The 13135-nt window shown below is 42.2% G+C and overlaps 1 protein-coding gene across 4 annotated transcripts in view; it reads right to left on the bottom strand.

The window, feature by feature from the left end:
- col9a2 (procollagen, type IX, alpha 2) overlaps positions 1-13135 on the bottom strand; it is a 32123-nt gene that overhangs the window by 3858 nt on the left and 15130 nt on the right. For 3 of the 4 annotated variants that reach the window (XM_031853783.1, XM_031853784.1, XM_031853785.1), the window contains 20 exons: positions 11419-11754; positions 10260-10334; positions 9715-9750; positions 9542-9604; positions 7792-7845; positions 7482-7517; positions 6131-6154; positions 5948-6001; positions 5777-5830; positions 4269-4319; positions 4120-4176; positions 3966-4019; positions 2284-2337; positions 2094-2147; positions 1567-1620; positions 1407-1460; positions 1203-1256; positions 1043-1096; positions 890-943; positions 72-116 (listed from right to left, as the gene is read on the bottom strand). In XM_031853783.1, the coding sequence (XP_031709643.1) occupies positions 72-116; positions 890-943; positions 1043-1096; positions 1203-1256; positions 1407-1460; positions 1567-1620; positions 2094-2147; positions 2284-2337; positions 3966-4019; positions 4120-4176; positions 4269-4319; positions 5777-5830; positions 5948-6001; positions 6131-6154; positions 7482-7517; positions 7792-7845; positions 9542-9604; positions 9715-9750; positions 10260-10334; positions 11419-11490 (1053 nt within the window). In that variant the 5' untranslated portion in view covers positions 11491-11754. Of the gene's footprint in view, positions 1-71; positions 117-889; positions 944-1042; positions 1097-1202; positions 1257-1406; positions 1461-1566; positions 1621-2093; positions 2148-2283; positions 2338-3965; positions 4020-4119; positions 4177-4268; positions 4320-5776; positions 5831-5947; positions 6002-6130; positions 6155-7481; positions 7518-7791; positions 7846-9541; positions 9605-9714; positions 9751-10259; positions 10335-11418; positions 12222-13135 lie in introns of those variants that run through there. The other variant, XM_031853782.1, reaches the window with a different exon arrangement.

Below are 13135 nucleotides of genomic sequence, written 5' to 3' on the forward strand. Positions count from 1 at the left end.
AAATGAAAACCAGGAAAATTCTTTTAAAAAGTAGTAAAAGTCAATTAAACATATGACATGAAATGGCCTACCTTAGATCCAAGTCCACCTTTTGACCCTGGGCTGCCAGGCAATCCCTGCAGACACAATTAACAAGACTGAAAATCACTTAAAGGAAAAAAACAAGTTACATCTGCAGCTTGTTTTTTGACAGCATGGTGTACGGTTTATTTCATATTTTGAAATACAGACAATGAACCTGAAAATGCAACTAGTAATGCATGTGGATATATAAAGTATGTGCGTGCTGGTAGTGGGTGGTAATAATGCTGATGCCTTATATAATAATAACTATGAAAATAGGCCGAGCTGCAGTGTCAGCTACTGGCATACACCTTGCAGCAGGTTCCCTTGCAGTGATTCTGTGTGTGTGTGTGATGGTATATCACAGTGTGGCATAAAGAAGGGTAAGTTATGGTGTTTTAAGTTTGCAGCAGGGTTGATGTCGCTGCAATGAACATACAGCAAAGTGTGCATCTCATGCTTCATTACCCCTTAGTCAGAATGACGCACACACAAGCGCAACCACACACACACACACACACACAGAGTATACCCACTGGTCTGATTGTGATAAATCACTCGCGGTGGGAGGGAGAATGCTATTTCAAGGTGGTTTAAATTCTAAAACAGTGTGGGTCACAGGTTCACTGTTGTTTGGATGAGTGCCCAGAAAACAAAACATACCAAAATTTACTGGCTGCTTCACACTGTTTTTTTTTCCCTGTCTGGTTTCTGGCCTTGTTGAATGGCGGAGGAGAACAGATTGACCCCCCCCTACGTGTTCTGAGTGACAATAAGCCTTTAGAAACAGACTTATTTGTATGTGCAACACTGAAGGACCACTCACCGCTGTTCCCTGAGGACCAGGAGGACCAGGCATCCCAGCCTGGCCAGGGCTGCCCTGATAACAAAAAAAAAAAACAGAACAGAAGAAGAATAAATTGTCAGATTTTACTGGGATTTAAGTTTCTCATCATTACCGCAGCTGGTAACAACTTACCTTGATCCCTGGAATACCAGGTGTGCCATCTTTCCCATCAATACCCGGCAGACCCTGAAAAAGCCAGCAGATGAGTCAGTGGACTTCATGTGGCACACTCTCTGAACACCGCCCGCAACTGTGTATGTAGCGCATGAACAAAAATTGTGTGTTCACTCACATTCTCTCCCTTTTTGCCAACCGCACCCTGTGGGCCCTGGATACCTCGGCTGCCCTGCAGAAGAAAACCAAACCAGCGTCAGTGTATTTGCAATGCACATCAGGATCACTGTCACCCCTTTTGAGTTCTGCGGAATGTATCATCTTTTTTTTTGTCCTGCTTTGACAATAAACTTCAAGGGAAAACACAAGGAGAGTCACCTACTTTGTCTCCCTTGTCTCCTGCCTCTCCGGGTGGTCCCTGAGGCCCCTCCTCACCCTATAAACAACGGAGAGACTTTGAGTAGCTTAGGTGTAGTGTGGGTACCCGTTTCAATATGAGTAGTCACGTCTATTTGTGTGTGCTAGCATGTGTGTGTTCTTACAGGAGGCCCAGGTATTCCTACAGGTCCGTTGATGCCCTTGTAACCACGAGGCCCCTACGGGAAAACAAAAAAAAAAGTGCCATCAATCACTTCAGATCAGGGAGGATGCTATGTCATGGTAGTCTACTATTCATTGTGATAAAGGGGTAATTAGCGCTTAACTCACTTCACTAATGGGAGCTACACAGAAAGCCAGCCACTCTTTCTTTGGCACTAAGCCGGGGCGCTAACTTGGCTAACGCGGCTAATGTTAACAGTAAGACGGATGGCTACAGCGGATCATTAACTACAGATGGAGGCACCGTAGACCCAGACAACCTCAACTCATTAGAGGAGGGGAGAGATTTGTGTTAGCATCATTTCCATATGTCCCCATTGCTGGTAACGGATGATGCTTGTATAGTGGGGGCAGGTCTGGCAGTGCCTCCTTGGTGCTCCTTTCAGAATGAGGGCAGCTTTGCACCCAAAGAGAAAGAGGACAAAGAAAGTTGGATGTGACTGTGAAAAAAAAAAAGGGTGGAACTCACTGCTTCTGCTTTAGGACCCATCATTCCTGGATAACCTCTCAGACCCATCGGACCCTGAGAAGGAAGCAAAGAAAAACAGAGTGGGACAGAGCCCAGATATAGAGCAAATGCTACAGTACTATGTTCTGCAACATAAACCTGTTGTTCTAACTTTGACTAAAGTGACTAAAGAGTAGAATTTTCCGCATACCGGAGGTCCTGGGATGCCCTGTTCCCCAGAGATGCCCACTTCTCCCTTGGGACCCTGTTGGAGGAAAGGAAAAAGAACAGGCTGATTAGTTATTCTCTGAATTTTTATTTTGACTTCATGTCCACAGAGTTTGACCCAAGAAACTCTGAGCCGGACAGAAAAAAAACTGTTGAAAGTAGTCTATCGTGGCTGCTGGTTGCTTCTGATGTCTAAACTGCTCTTTGATGGTTGTATAATGTTGCTGGTCAAGCTTGTTACAAATCTAGCTCAAGCTAGTTAGCCAGATAAAGCTAGCTGGTGAAAAAACTGTCAAACACCCCCCAGAAGCTAGTCAAATAACCATCATCGGGACTATGGGACCAAAACCCCTTCAAACTGGCTTATCTGTGTTATTAATGGAATTGGACATTTGGAGAAAAACACTCATTTGGTTTCTTCCCAAGAGTTAGATGAGAAGATCTGTCATGTCCGTTTCTTTAATTGCCAGAGACTGGTGGGGATTAGCTGAGATTAGCAGAAATAACTGAAAGAAGATAAAAAAAAAAATACCAACACCTCTAAAGCTTCTTAATTAACTCTAAAAAAGAACAAGGTGTGGTTTTCTGTAACTATTTCTAAGCCAGGCAAACAACGAACTAAGACTCCAGAAAAGTCCGTGCAGCCGGCCGCTGTGTTACAGCAACAACTAGTGGTTCTTATATTCCTGTTTGTGTACAAATTCAACAAATTAGTTCATTTAGCCATTTTCCTGAAGAAAGATTGGACTTAAATAGTCTTGTGTGAATCAGTCAGAGACACTTCATCTGTTCATACTGAGCCAGGGCTCAAACAGCTCGCATACTCTGAGGTGATAAATCGCTGAATTTGACAAAACACAAATTGGATTATGATCTTTAAGAACAAAAAAAAAACAATGATGATTTTTTGAGCTGATCGTATTGGTCTACCAGCATCAGTGATCTAATTTACTACCCTCACCAGCTTCATGTCATGTCTGTCCAGTAACAAAGCTCGGGTCACGAGCCACTTTTAGCTAGTCCAGTTTATTTTTTAACAGTCTAAAAATACATGTGATGCTGGTCTATCTATCATAAAGCATATTTATCATAGATGATATCTGGGTTTTAGCTTATATAGCTTGTGGGAATGTAGACAGCTCGTGCTTGCTGTCTTGCTAAAAAGAAGAAAAAAAGAGCAGCACCACAGGTCAACCTTGACTAAAAAGCAGGTCTTCTAAAATACCGGTCTGACTTGCAGGAGCAGTAACTGGGTGGGTTGAGTGTTTTTGAGCGTCTAAGGCACCTTGTGTGAGAAGATCAGAGGCTATTCCTGGGGCCTGGCTAGCCTCTCCCTCGGAGCCCACTGTGCGCTCATTAGCTGTGCTTAATTCAGCAAGGTGAGAAGGCTGTGCGAGCCCCGACTCTCTCATCTTCCCCTTCATGTACCTGGCTCTTCACCACTCCTTTCATCTAGCGCGCTGCATGCTGACTGTAGGGCCCGGGCCAGGCCTGACTAATCGCAGCCATATTAGTGCCAGTCCTGTGCCTCTGGGGGGGGGGGGGCTTCATTAAAGCTAATCCTCACCTCTGCTGGTCCTGAATGGTGGGCGAGTGTGTGACATGTGCATGTATGTGTATTTGAGTGCACGTGTGAATCCGTTTAGAAGAGATTGTGCAGCTCACCGATTTTCCTATGCTACCCGGTTCTCCGAGAACACCACCACGTCCTTTGTGTCCCTAAAAGGGCAACAATCAGTCAGTAGGGTGTCATACAATGTTGTTATATAACATAATCAAAACTATGCTTATTCCTTCAGGGGGACTGTCAACTTCTCACCTTGATTCCCTGCAGTCCCTGGGGGCCTTTAGGTCCTGCTGGACAGTTAAGTGGACACTGTTGTCGGGAGAAGGAAACACATGGATTATGAAAAGTGAAGTTGTGTCAACAAACAGATTTGTAATAACGTGGATGTCTTTAGATCTTACCTGGAAGTCTGCACTTCCCTCTTCTCCACCAATGAACTTCCCTGGAAGACCCTAGATGGACAGACAAGTGGACAGAGAGGTAAGATGGATGAAGAAAGTTGAGCTCTTCTCTTTCTCCCTCCATCTTTCCTTCTCTCTGTTTATAGATTGAGTTGGGAAGTATCTGCACAGGCTGATGCATTCCTGCTACAATCAGATGAGACACCGATCTAATGGGGGTTTATTTACGCTAGGATAGCGCTAAAGCTAAACAAATGCACTCCCCTGGGTTTGGCACACAGGGGACTACATACACCACGGGAAAAAAAAGACTTGAAAAGTGTACCGCACGAAACTGTTTGTGGTATTTTCTCACTTGCTGTCTGTTGGAACCTGGAACCGAGCAGCAGGGAGCTCTGGCTGTGTTATCATACAGTACATTCTAAAAGCATGTTAATTGCTGCTTGTTCTGCAGAACAGAGCTCACTTCAACATAGGTTTGGCAGAAGTGATCCCATTCAATGATATAAGTAAACTGCAATTAGATTGGTGTAACTATATGCTAGATTGAGCCCATTGAGCTCCTGGTAGCTCATTTGTCTCTCAGCTGTTGTCACCGAATCTCACTGAATGAAAAACTCTTCAGATGTGCTGTGATTTACTGTGACATCTTTTGTGTGGATGAGGTTTGAGTTTATCCAAGCAGCGCAGTTTTATATACTGTTAATGCATCAGCCAATAAAAGCATATTGCAGATATATTAGCATGTCTGCCAATACAACAAGAAGTTACAGCAAAGATATGCCAAAACATTATGTTTTGAGTAAATAGTTTGAACACCAGAGGGAAATTACAAGTTTATTTGTAGTACTGAAAGATGAGCACACTAAAACCCAAATTAAGGGATCGTTATCAAATATTTTTGATATTATTTTTGTTTATTATATATTTATGTCAAAAAAAAAGAATTTGGGCTATATGGTTTTCAAATCTTATGAAGTCTCGAATATTAATATCAGTGCTGTTATGACTGTTGATGTTACCCAGTTATTTTATACCCGAACAGTGAGCTGGGAGGAAATTATGTGGAGGATGAGCTGAGAAAAGCATGTACAGCATCTTGCAATCTCAGAAGATTGAGCGAAGACACTAATTGGAAGATCGGCTGTTTGATCCCCGGCACCACAAGATTGCATGTCAACGTGTTCTTGGGAAAGATACTGTGGACCACGGCATATCTTTGGTGTAGAGCTTGTGTCAGGGTGGACAAAATAACAGGGATACCTGCACAGTGTAACACGACACCAGGGGGTAGTTCTAGTTGTTCTTAGCTCGTGTTCAATGTTGTTGTGTACTGCAAAGAGAATGATCCTTCATCCATCCATACTACAACTACATGGTACTTAAAAGCTCTCCAACCTCTTGATCGCAGGTTTTCCCAAGGCATGTCACCACTAACATCATCTTTTTTTCCATTAAAAATCAGAGCAATATATACCCTGGACAACCAGTCCTTGGCGGACACTTACTGGCTTGCCAGGAGGTCCAGGAAGTCCTGGAGCTCCAAGAGATCCCACGATACCCTAAATGAAGCAGAGGGAAAGAAGCTGTGATTAAGAAGGTAAGGGTAAGGTAAGACCTGCCTTTGAGATATTTGCAAGTCATGAAGGTGGAATAATAAACTGAAGATGGTGTCCTACCTTTGTACCAGATGGTCCAATTTCACCTGGCAGACCAATTGGCCCTGGAGCGCCCTAGATAGAGAGACACAGAGAGCAAGAAATAACAATGCATAGACGTCCCAGCAGCCAACAATGTATTCCCACACCTCAAAGCCATTAAGTGATAAGGCATAGCTGTGTTATAACATGCACGCTACTTACAGGCAGTCCTGGAAGGCCGGGTCCCTGCGTGGACAGAAGGGACGAGGGGTTAAACTACTGTATGACAAGTGAAACCAATCCGTCAAAGCATCAATTAACATTTGTGGAAGCCAATTAATAATGGCAGCAGTAATTCAATAATGCTAGTGTACAGCGTAAACAGTGCTCAAGAAGAGCAAAGACACAGAACGCAATCAGTTTATGTTTGCTCTGTCTTTGCTTGGAATTAATTATAAAACAAAGTAATTAAATCAGTAAGCCTTCTTGGAGGAAGAACAGCCCACAGGGCAGGATCTCCAGTCTGTGCAGCATGAGGCAGCTGGGTGTACGAGACAGGACGCCCGTTAATGCTAAACAAGGGATTTAACTAATAGTGTTGCATTCAAGCATGACATTGAATGACTCTGGACTGAATATGAAAGATGCTGTCTGATAGATGGACACTGAGCGCCACCTAGTGGTGTTACAGGTGATGTGCTGGTACATCGATTGGCCTTTGCATTTGCACGACAGCGGTTGCATTTAGTGATAATGTGTGCTTAAAATGCGAATCCTTGATGGCATCTTTCTTCTTTATTAAGGAATGTGTAGAAAATACGGCTCATCTCATCTGTAGAAGGCGTATGTCACATCTGGGTAAGCTAAATCCAAAAGGGGGGCACAGCTGGTCAGGCATTCAGGCATGGAGAGAAAAGGACTCGGGAGGTTGCCTTATGAGACCAGCTGGGTTACAATATGTCGAGGCTTTAAACAATGTCGAATTATGCCCATCATAACTCATCTTCATAAGTACCATGACAACCTTGTGCGATAAAAAGTGATCTAATTAGTCATAATGTACCTTTCAGGTATATAAATAGGCAAGTATATTTACTAAACTACTACACTTTTATGCCATTACTACTTCTGTACTTTACATTAAAAAACAACAACATATAAGCTAATATAATGAACCCAAAAAAGGCAAACTTATCATATATTTTGCAGAAGAGTAACAATTAGAAAAATATCCCAGAAATAAAATACAATTTTGTCCAGCAGAATGAAAAAAAAAGTAGAATCTTAGCCTGACCCCCAAGTTGGGACCTACTGGACCAAACTAAACTATATGTAAAGTACTTAAAACTAGCCTCACCCCAACCAGTGAAATGCTACTTCTGCGTGGACACATCGGTAACAATCTAATAATGTAACATTATTACATTAAAAACTTAGCACTCAAATAGTACTTTTACTGAGTATTTCTTCCACTACTGTGTGTACAGCATAAGACATTCATTCAAAATGTTGGATTTTTACTCATCGTATTTTATATTAGCAAAACAATGATAGACAAAAAAATAGTTCTTACAGGAGGTCCAGGTTCGCCACTTGGCCCAGGTCCACCCTGCAGGCAACAGAAAACAACAATATAACTGTAGTAGAGACATGCTACATGTGACAGGATCTTACACAACTTGATGACCTGATGCTCAGTTACTTATTCTCTTGTAAGCATGCTCAACATCACCATGACAAGATGTTGGGAATATGACCCAGAGACTTCTTTCTTGTAAAAGTGACCCTTGTTAAATATGGAAGCTGAGGGTTTCCACAGAATAGCATTATAATGGTGCACTTGTTCTACTAATCTTTTTTCAGGTGGAGGTTTAGATACTTGCCTTAGGCCCAGCGCTCCCCATAGGACCTCGATCACCCTTTGCTCCAATCAAACCCTGGAGACAGACAGAGAGACTTGTTAGCAGGCCGATATGCTAGACATGTCTATGGAGGTCAAAAAAGGAAAAAAAGAAACACGGAAGAGGTTGAAATGTTAATTATTCAGTTACCATGGGGCTTTCCACAGGTTATATGGGACTTAAATTCACACTACAATTCAGCTAATCATACATTTGATCGAAGCTGACACTGTTCTTAGGTAATTAGGAAAACAACCAGAGATTGAGATTCCAGGGCGGATTACCGGCTAAATCTCTGAGGAATGCATGTGTGTGTGTGTGTGTGTGTGTGTGCTTCTGTTAGCATGTGACCAAAGGCATCGGCACTCAACCAACCAAGAGTGAAGCCGCAACGGAAGCTGCACCACAATTGAAGTAATATGAGGTAAGTCAGTTAGTGCCCCAAAGTTAAAAAATCACTTTAAACTCATCTGATTTTCTTAATCTCCACTTCCTCATTACTAGAGATTGAATAGTTATTGGTTTAGGGATAATGGGTTTCACATAAAGTGCATTAACCTCGTCATCTAGAACGTCTAATAATCTGTTCACAAAGCTATTAATTCAGTCCTCAAAAGCACATTTCTATGACTGAAATGGTAAAATACGCTTTAAAAACGTAATCCCTGTGTTGACAATAAACCGATAGTTTGGAGAAAATTGGGACCCAGCCCACTGAGGGAGTTTCTGAATACCTCAAGATAAAAATAACTCAACTGTACAGTAGATTTAAGTACAGCAGCTTAATTATTTGTGAAGTGACTTTGTTTAATTATAAACCTTGAAGTGGAAAAAGGGAGCAGTGAGATTAGAAATGCTTTAGATATGCCATTCAATTAAAAACAACAGGATGATGACTTTTGATTTGAAGTTATCACATTTTTAATGCCAACCTTACTGACTTTATAGTGACATAAAGGTACCCTGTGGACTTTTGTATTGTGGACAGTTTGGTTTACAGTGCATATTTTTCATCAAAATCTATTGTGTGCATAAGGTGTAATATTTCAAAAACATTTTCTACTTCATAAAGCATCTGCAAAAGTGGACTTTTGATTGTTTTGACAAACTTTAATGCTTCCGAGTACTAAATGTGCAGTGGTTGAAATCATCAGCTCACAGAGCAACAAAAAAAAACCTCTCCAGTCAGAACAAATGTTTATCCCCAAACTCATGCTGCATAATACTATATGCGTCGTCATGCATGTCATGGTGCAACAAGTACTGCAGGGTACCTTTAAACGTTGGATCTCATTATCTTTTTGCATTGTTGTGTTTCATAGCTATTCTTGTCATATTATTCATAATAACCCACGCTGATCCATCACACAACATCCCCTCAATTTGAGAAAAAAAGTGTCACTATTTTTTTTTCTTACAGATTCGATTTTTACTATAGCAATAGATCGTGGCTCCAAACATCCTTAGAGACATTTTAATATTAAAAATGAAGACATTTGGCAATGTTGCTAGATCTTGCTATTCCTGTGGGAATGTTTTCACCTTTGTGTCCTCAAGGTTTTTTTTATCTTTTCCTTATTAGGCGTTATTAAGCTGATTTAACATTAAGCCTCTCAGAATGTTTCTTTAGGTAAACAGCTTAATATAATTATTTTTGCATTTTCTTGCAGTCTTACTCTCTTCCTTTCTCTCAAACACACAGCAAATACCGACATCAAGTCAGTTCACTTACGTCAATGCCATTCTCTCCCGCTGCTCCATCAAGACCGGGCTCTCCTGGCTCTCCCTTTAGTCCCTACAATGAAAAACAAAAAAGCGCTATTGTCACGGACAATATAGATATAAAGATAAATGAAATGCTAAAGGTTTTGTATTACACAATCTAACAGTCCAGTACAAACTTACTGGTGAACCAGGGGGCCCAGGTGGTCCATTGTCTCCCTGCAGAGAAACAGAGTGGATATGTTGATTTGGTATTTGTTTGTTTAACAGTGGGAGTATGGAATATAGTATGGCATATAGGGTATACTCATTCACAATACTCATTGATTTTGCCCATATCTGGCTCTATCTATCACCACAATGTCCTTCATCACTGATAAATATGACAGTAGACGGGTGAGATACGGGCAGTTTGTGTCCTGCTCCACTGGCCCTGCAGCCTCCATTTCCCACATATTTATACAAGCTGTGTGTAGTTAACCCTGAGAATATCTCAAATGTATCACATTACTGTGACACAGACTCAGGATTGAGGCAAGGGGTCCCTTCTCAAAGGCAACCTCTCTCTGCTGGGAACAGAGCTCTTTTGTGCCAATGTGTTGTCATTCTGTAGTGCTCCCTGCTGGTAAGACTCCAGTACTGCGGAGCGGCACAGTGTTGGTATTTTCTCCAGCACAATGATGGTCTTTGTGACAAAATCTGCTGGGCAAACCTGTGTGGATACTCACATCAATGCCGTCTGACCCAGGCATGCCAGAGGGGCCTGGTGGGCCGGCCTGGCCCAGAGGTCCAGGTGGACCCCTCTGAAACACAGGCAGAAAGAAAGTTTAAGACCGACAAGACATGACAAACAACAGATACTATCATAGTACTGTGCAATTTATTATACGTCATAATGAGTATTATGGTCACACAATAAAGGTGTAATACCAAAAGGTACAATTACATCAAAACATGCTAAAAATATTACACAAATAAACGATAAAACACTATTTGCTAACATGTCATATGAGGCAGGATGGACCTACATCAAATGGGTCAATTCAAGGCTACTGCATGTATTGTGTTGTATGAAAGCATCCCACTAAAAAAACACCAAAAAGGAACCAAAACAAGGAAAAAACAAAGGAATGAGGAGGAATGTGGAAGGAGGGGTCACGAGACTGGCACAGTTTACCCCCCACAACCCAAAATATCATCTCAGAGGATCAGTCAGTCCATCAGATGTTAAAAAAACATTTTAAATCCAACTTTGAATTCTTCAAATGTGGAAGCTGAATAATCCCAAAGAGTGAACGACGTCAGACGTCCAGTAGATAACATGTAGGTGTCTGTTTGAAGCAGGGCTTTGATGCTCAGTGGATACAGTTAGTGTGTGTGTGTTGTAGGCTGTTTGTGTGCTTGTGTGGCAATTGCTCACTGATTGAAAAAAAGAAGAAGAAGCAATTCAACATTTTCCTCCATTCTTGATTCTTCTAAGCCCCCAAAAAAGAACCCAGATAACGGCAAACCCTTTTCCTTTAATAGTTCTCCTCTGTTACATCTTCAAGAGGTATACGAGTCCACACCTGATAAGGAAAAACAATCCACAGAGGATTCATAGAGTCCAGTACCACTTTGTCTCCACAGCAGAAAACCCATTATAGCTCTTTCTTTTACATGCATGCTATGAAGCCAGGTGATCATCACAAATAGACCTGTGTTGGTTCAACCCTGAGCATTTTGATCACTTCAACTCGCACCAAGACAAAACACAACTTATAAAATCACCTCCAGACATCCAGCGCTCGCTGGCCCTTTCCAGGGCCCAAAATACCCCCCTGAACCCCAGAATAAAAAGGAGCTAAGCCTGAGCACAGCAGGTCTTAAACTCCCCGGTCCACTCACCACTTGGGCCAGAGCCAGGCACAAGGTCTGCAGTATTACCCAGGTCTTCAGCAAGGCAGAGAGAGCAGCCATGGTCCCTCTCCCCTGTCTGTCTCTCCTCGGTTCACCAAATCCTCACTTCTCTCGCCTCTTTCCGCTCCCTTACTCCTCTCCAGGCCGGCACAGAGCGCAACTGGTGGAGCAGAGCTATCTGAGAGGCAGGGGTGGGGGGGGGGGGGCTCAGCCTCCAGAAAAATAAAATCCACTCAGGAGGAAGGAGAGAGCTGAGGGTGGAGAGGGATGAGGACGAGGGAAGAGGACAGAGAAAGAGGTGTAATCCTGCCCCACAGCTGGCCTCTGAAAGCAGAAGAAAAACACTCTATGCACCCATCAACAGTGTGGGACACACACACACACACACACAAACACACCTATACATAGTTACACACACACACACACACAGTATCTCAAAATATCTCAGGTTTTCACATTAGATTTGGGGGATGAGGAAACTGAATATGTGCTCTACAGGCAGCTTTTGCGATTGGTAGATTTATGAATAATTAGCATATTTGGTACCAAGTTCTGAAGCCCAATTGGGCTGAGCAGCCATCAAGCTCCTCCCAAAGCTGTGGGAGTGGACCAACGAATGAAACCTAAAACAGCTAAACACAGGCCTTTGGACAAGCGTCTGCCTTCGCTTCAGTCTCTCTCTCTCTCTCTCTGCGAATGTGTCTCGGCGTTGTTGTTTTTGTTTTTCTCGCCCCGAGGCTATCATTTGCATAGTGGTGTAAATATCTCCAAACATTTCCTATGTGAATGTTGCACTGCACATATGAGAGGAGGCGGGGAAGCTACTTGGAGGATACAGCACATGCTGTACATGAAAGGGATTTAATTAGGGGTGAGGAGGAGGGGGCAGTATTCACTTTGTCCACAAATGAGTCGAGTAAGGATAGCAAATAATATACCGAATCAGCAACTCACTCTCTATGTTTTCAAGTCATTCACTGACATCTAGTGGTGGTTTTACTAAGAGCAGGTTAGTTCCCACTGTAATCCAAAGTGGCCTTCTGAGGGTGAATAAACAAGGAAATTTAAAAAAAAAACGTACAGTGACCCCTATTGTGCAGACATTATATTACACCAAACACAGCAATTCCCTCTGTGTCCACTAGATGGCATCAGATACACGTTAACAAGTCTGCAGAGCAGCTTAGTTGCTATGGAGGCATTCACTGCTACAACTGGGGATAATATACATTTGTTCTCCTCGGGGATGATGAAGACCATACTGAGGATGCTGAGAAGATTTGCATTTATTAGCAAATTGAGATTTATTGCACACAACAGGGAATCTCTACAGACCCCATTAAATACATTAGGAAACCGGCTCAGTGGTGGCTTATGTATTGTATTTGCTTTGCACAATATCTTCGCACTGCATTTATCACACTAACTCAAAATTGGTTCGCCCCTCTTTTCCATAGTTTGCTAAATGATTAAACATCAACTATTGCAAGTGATATTTTTGAATGTAGGGGTGGTTTATTAAATACAATAATTCAAATGAAACAAGGAGTATTGTGTATATTTTTGCTCACTCATTTAACAACAACCTCAAAATCAGTTTTCTTAGCCAAGAGTCACTGTACACACAAATAAACCGGTTGCTTTTCTCTTGTTTGAGAGTAAAGAAATGCAAAAGTATTTGACAAAATGACAGACATACTGGAAA

This window comes from Anarrhichthys ocellatus, unplaced genomic scaffold (genome assembly GCF_004355925.1).
Source record: "Anarrhichthys ocellatus isolate YVR2014 unplaced genomic scaffold, GSC_Weel_1.0 scaffold14, whole genome shotgun sequence".
NCBI lineage: Eukaryota > Metazoa > Chordata > Actinopteri > Perciformes > Anarhichadidae > Anarrhichthys > Anarrhichthys ocellatus.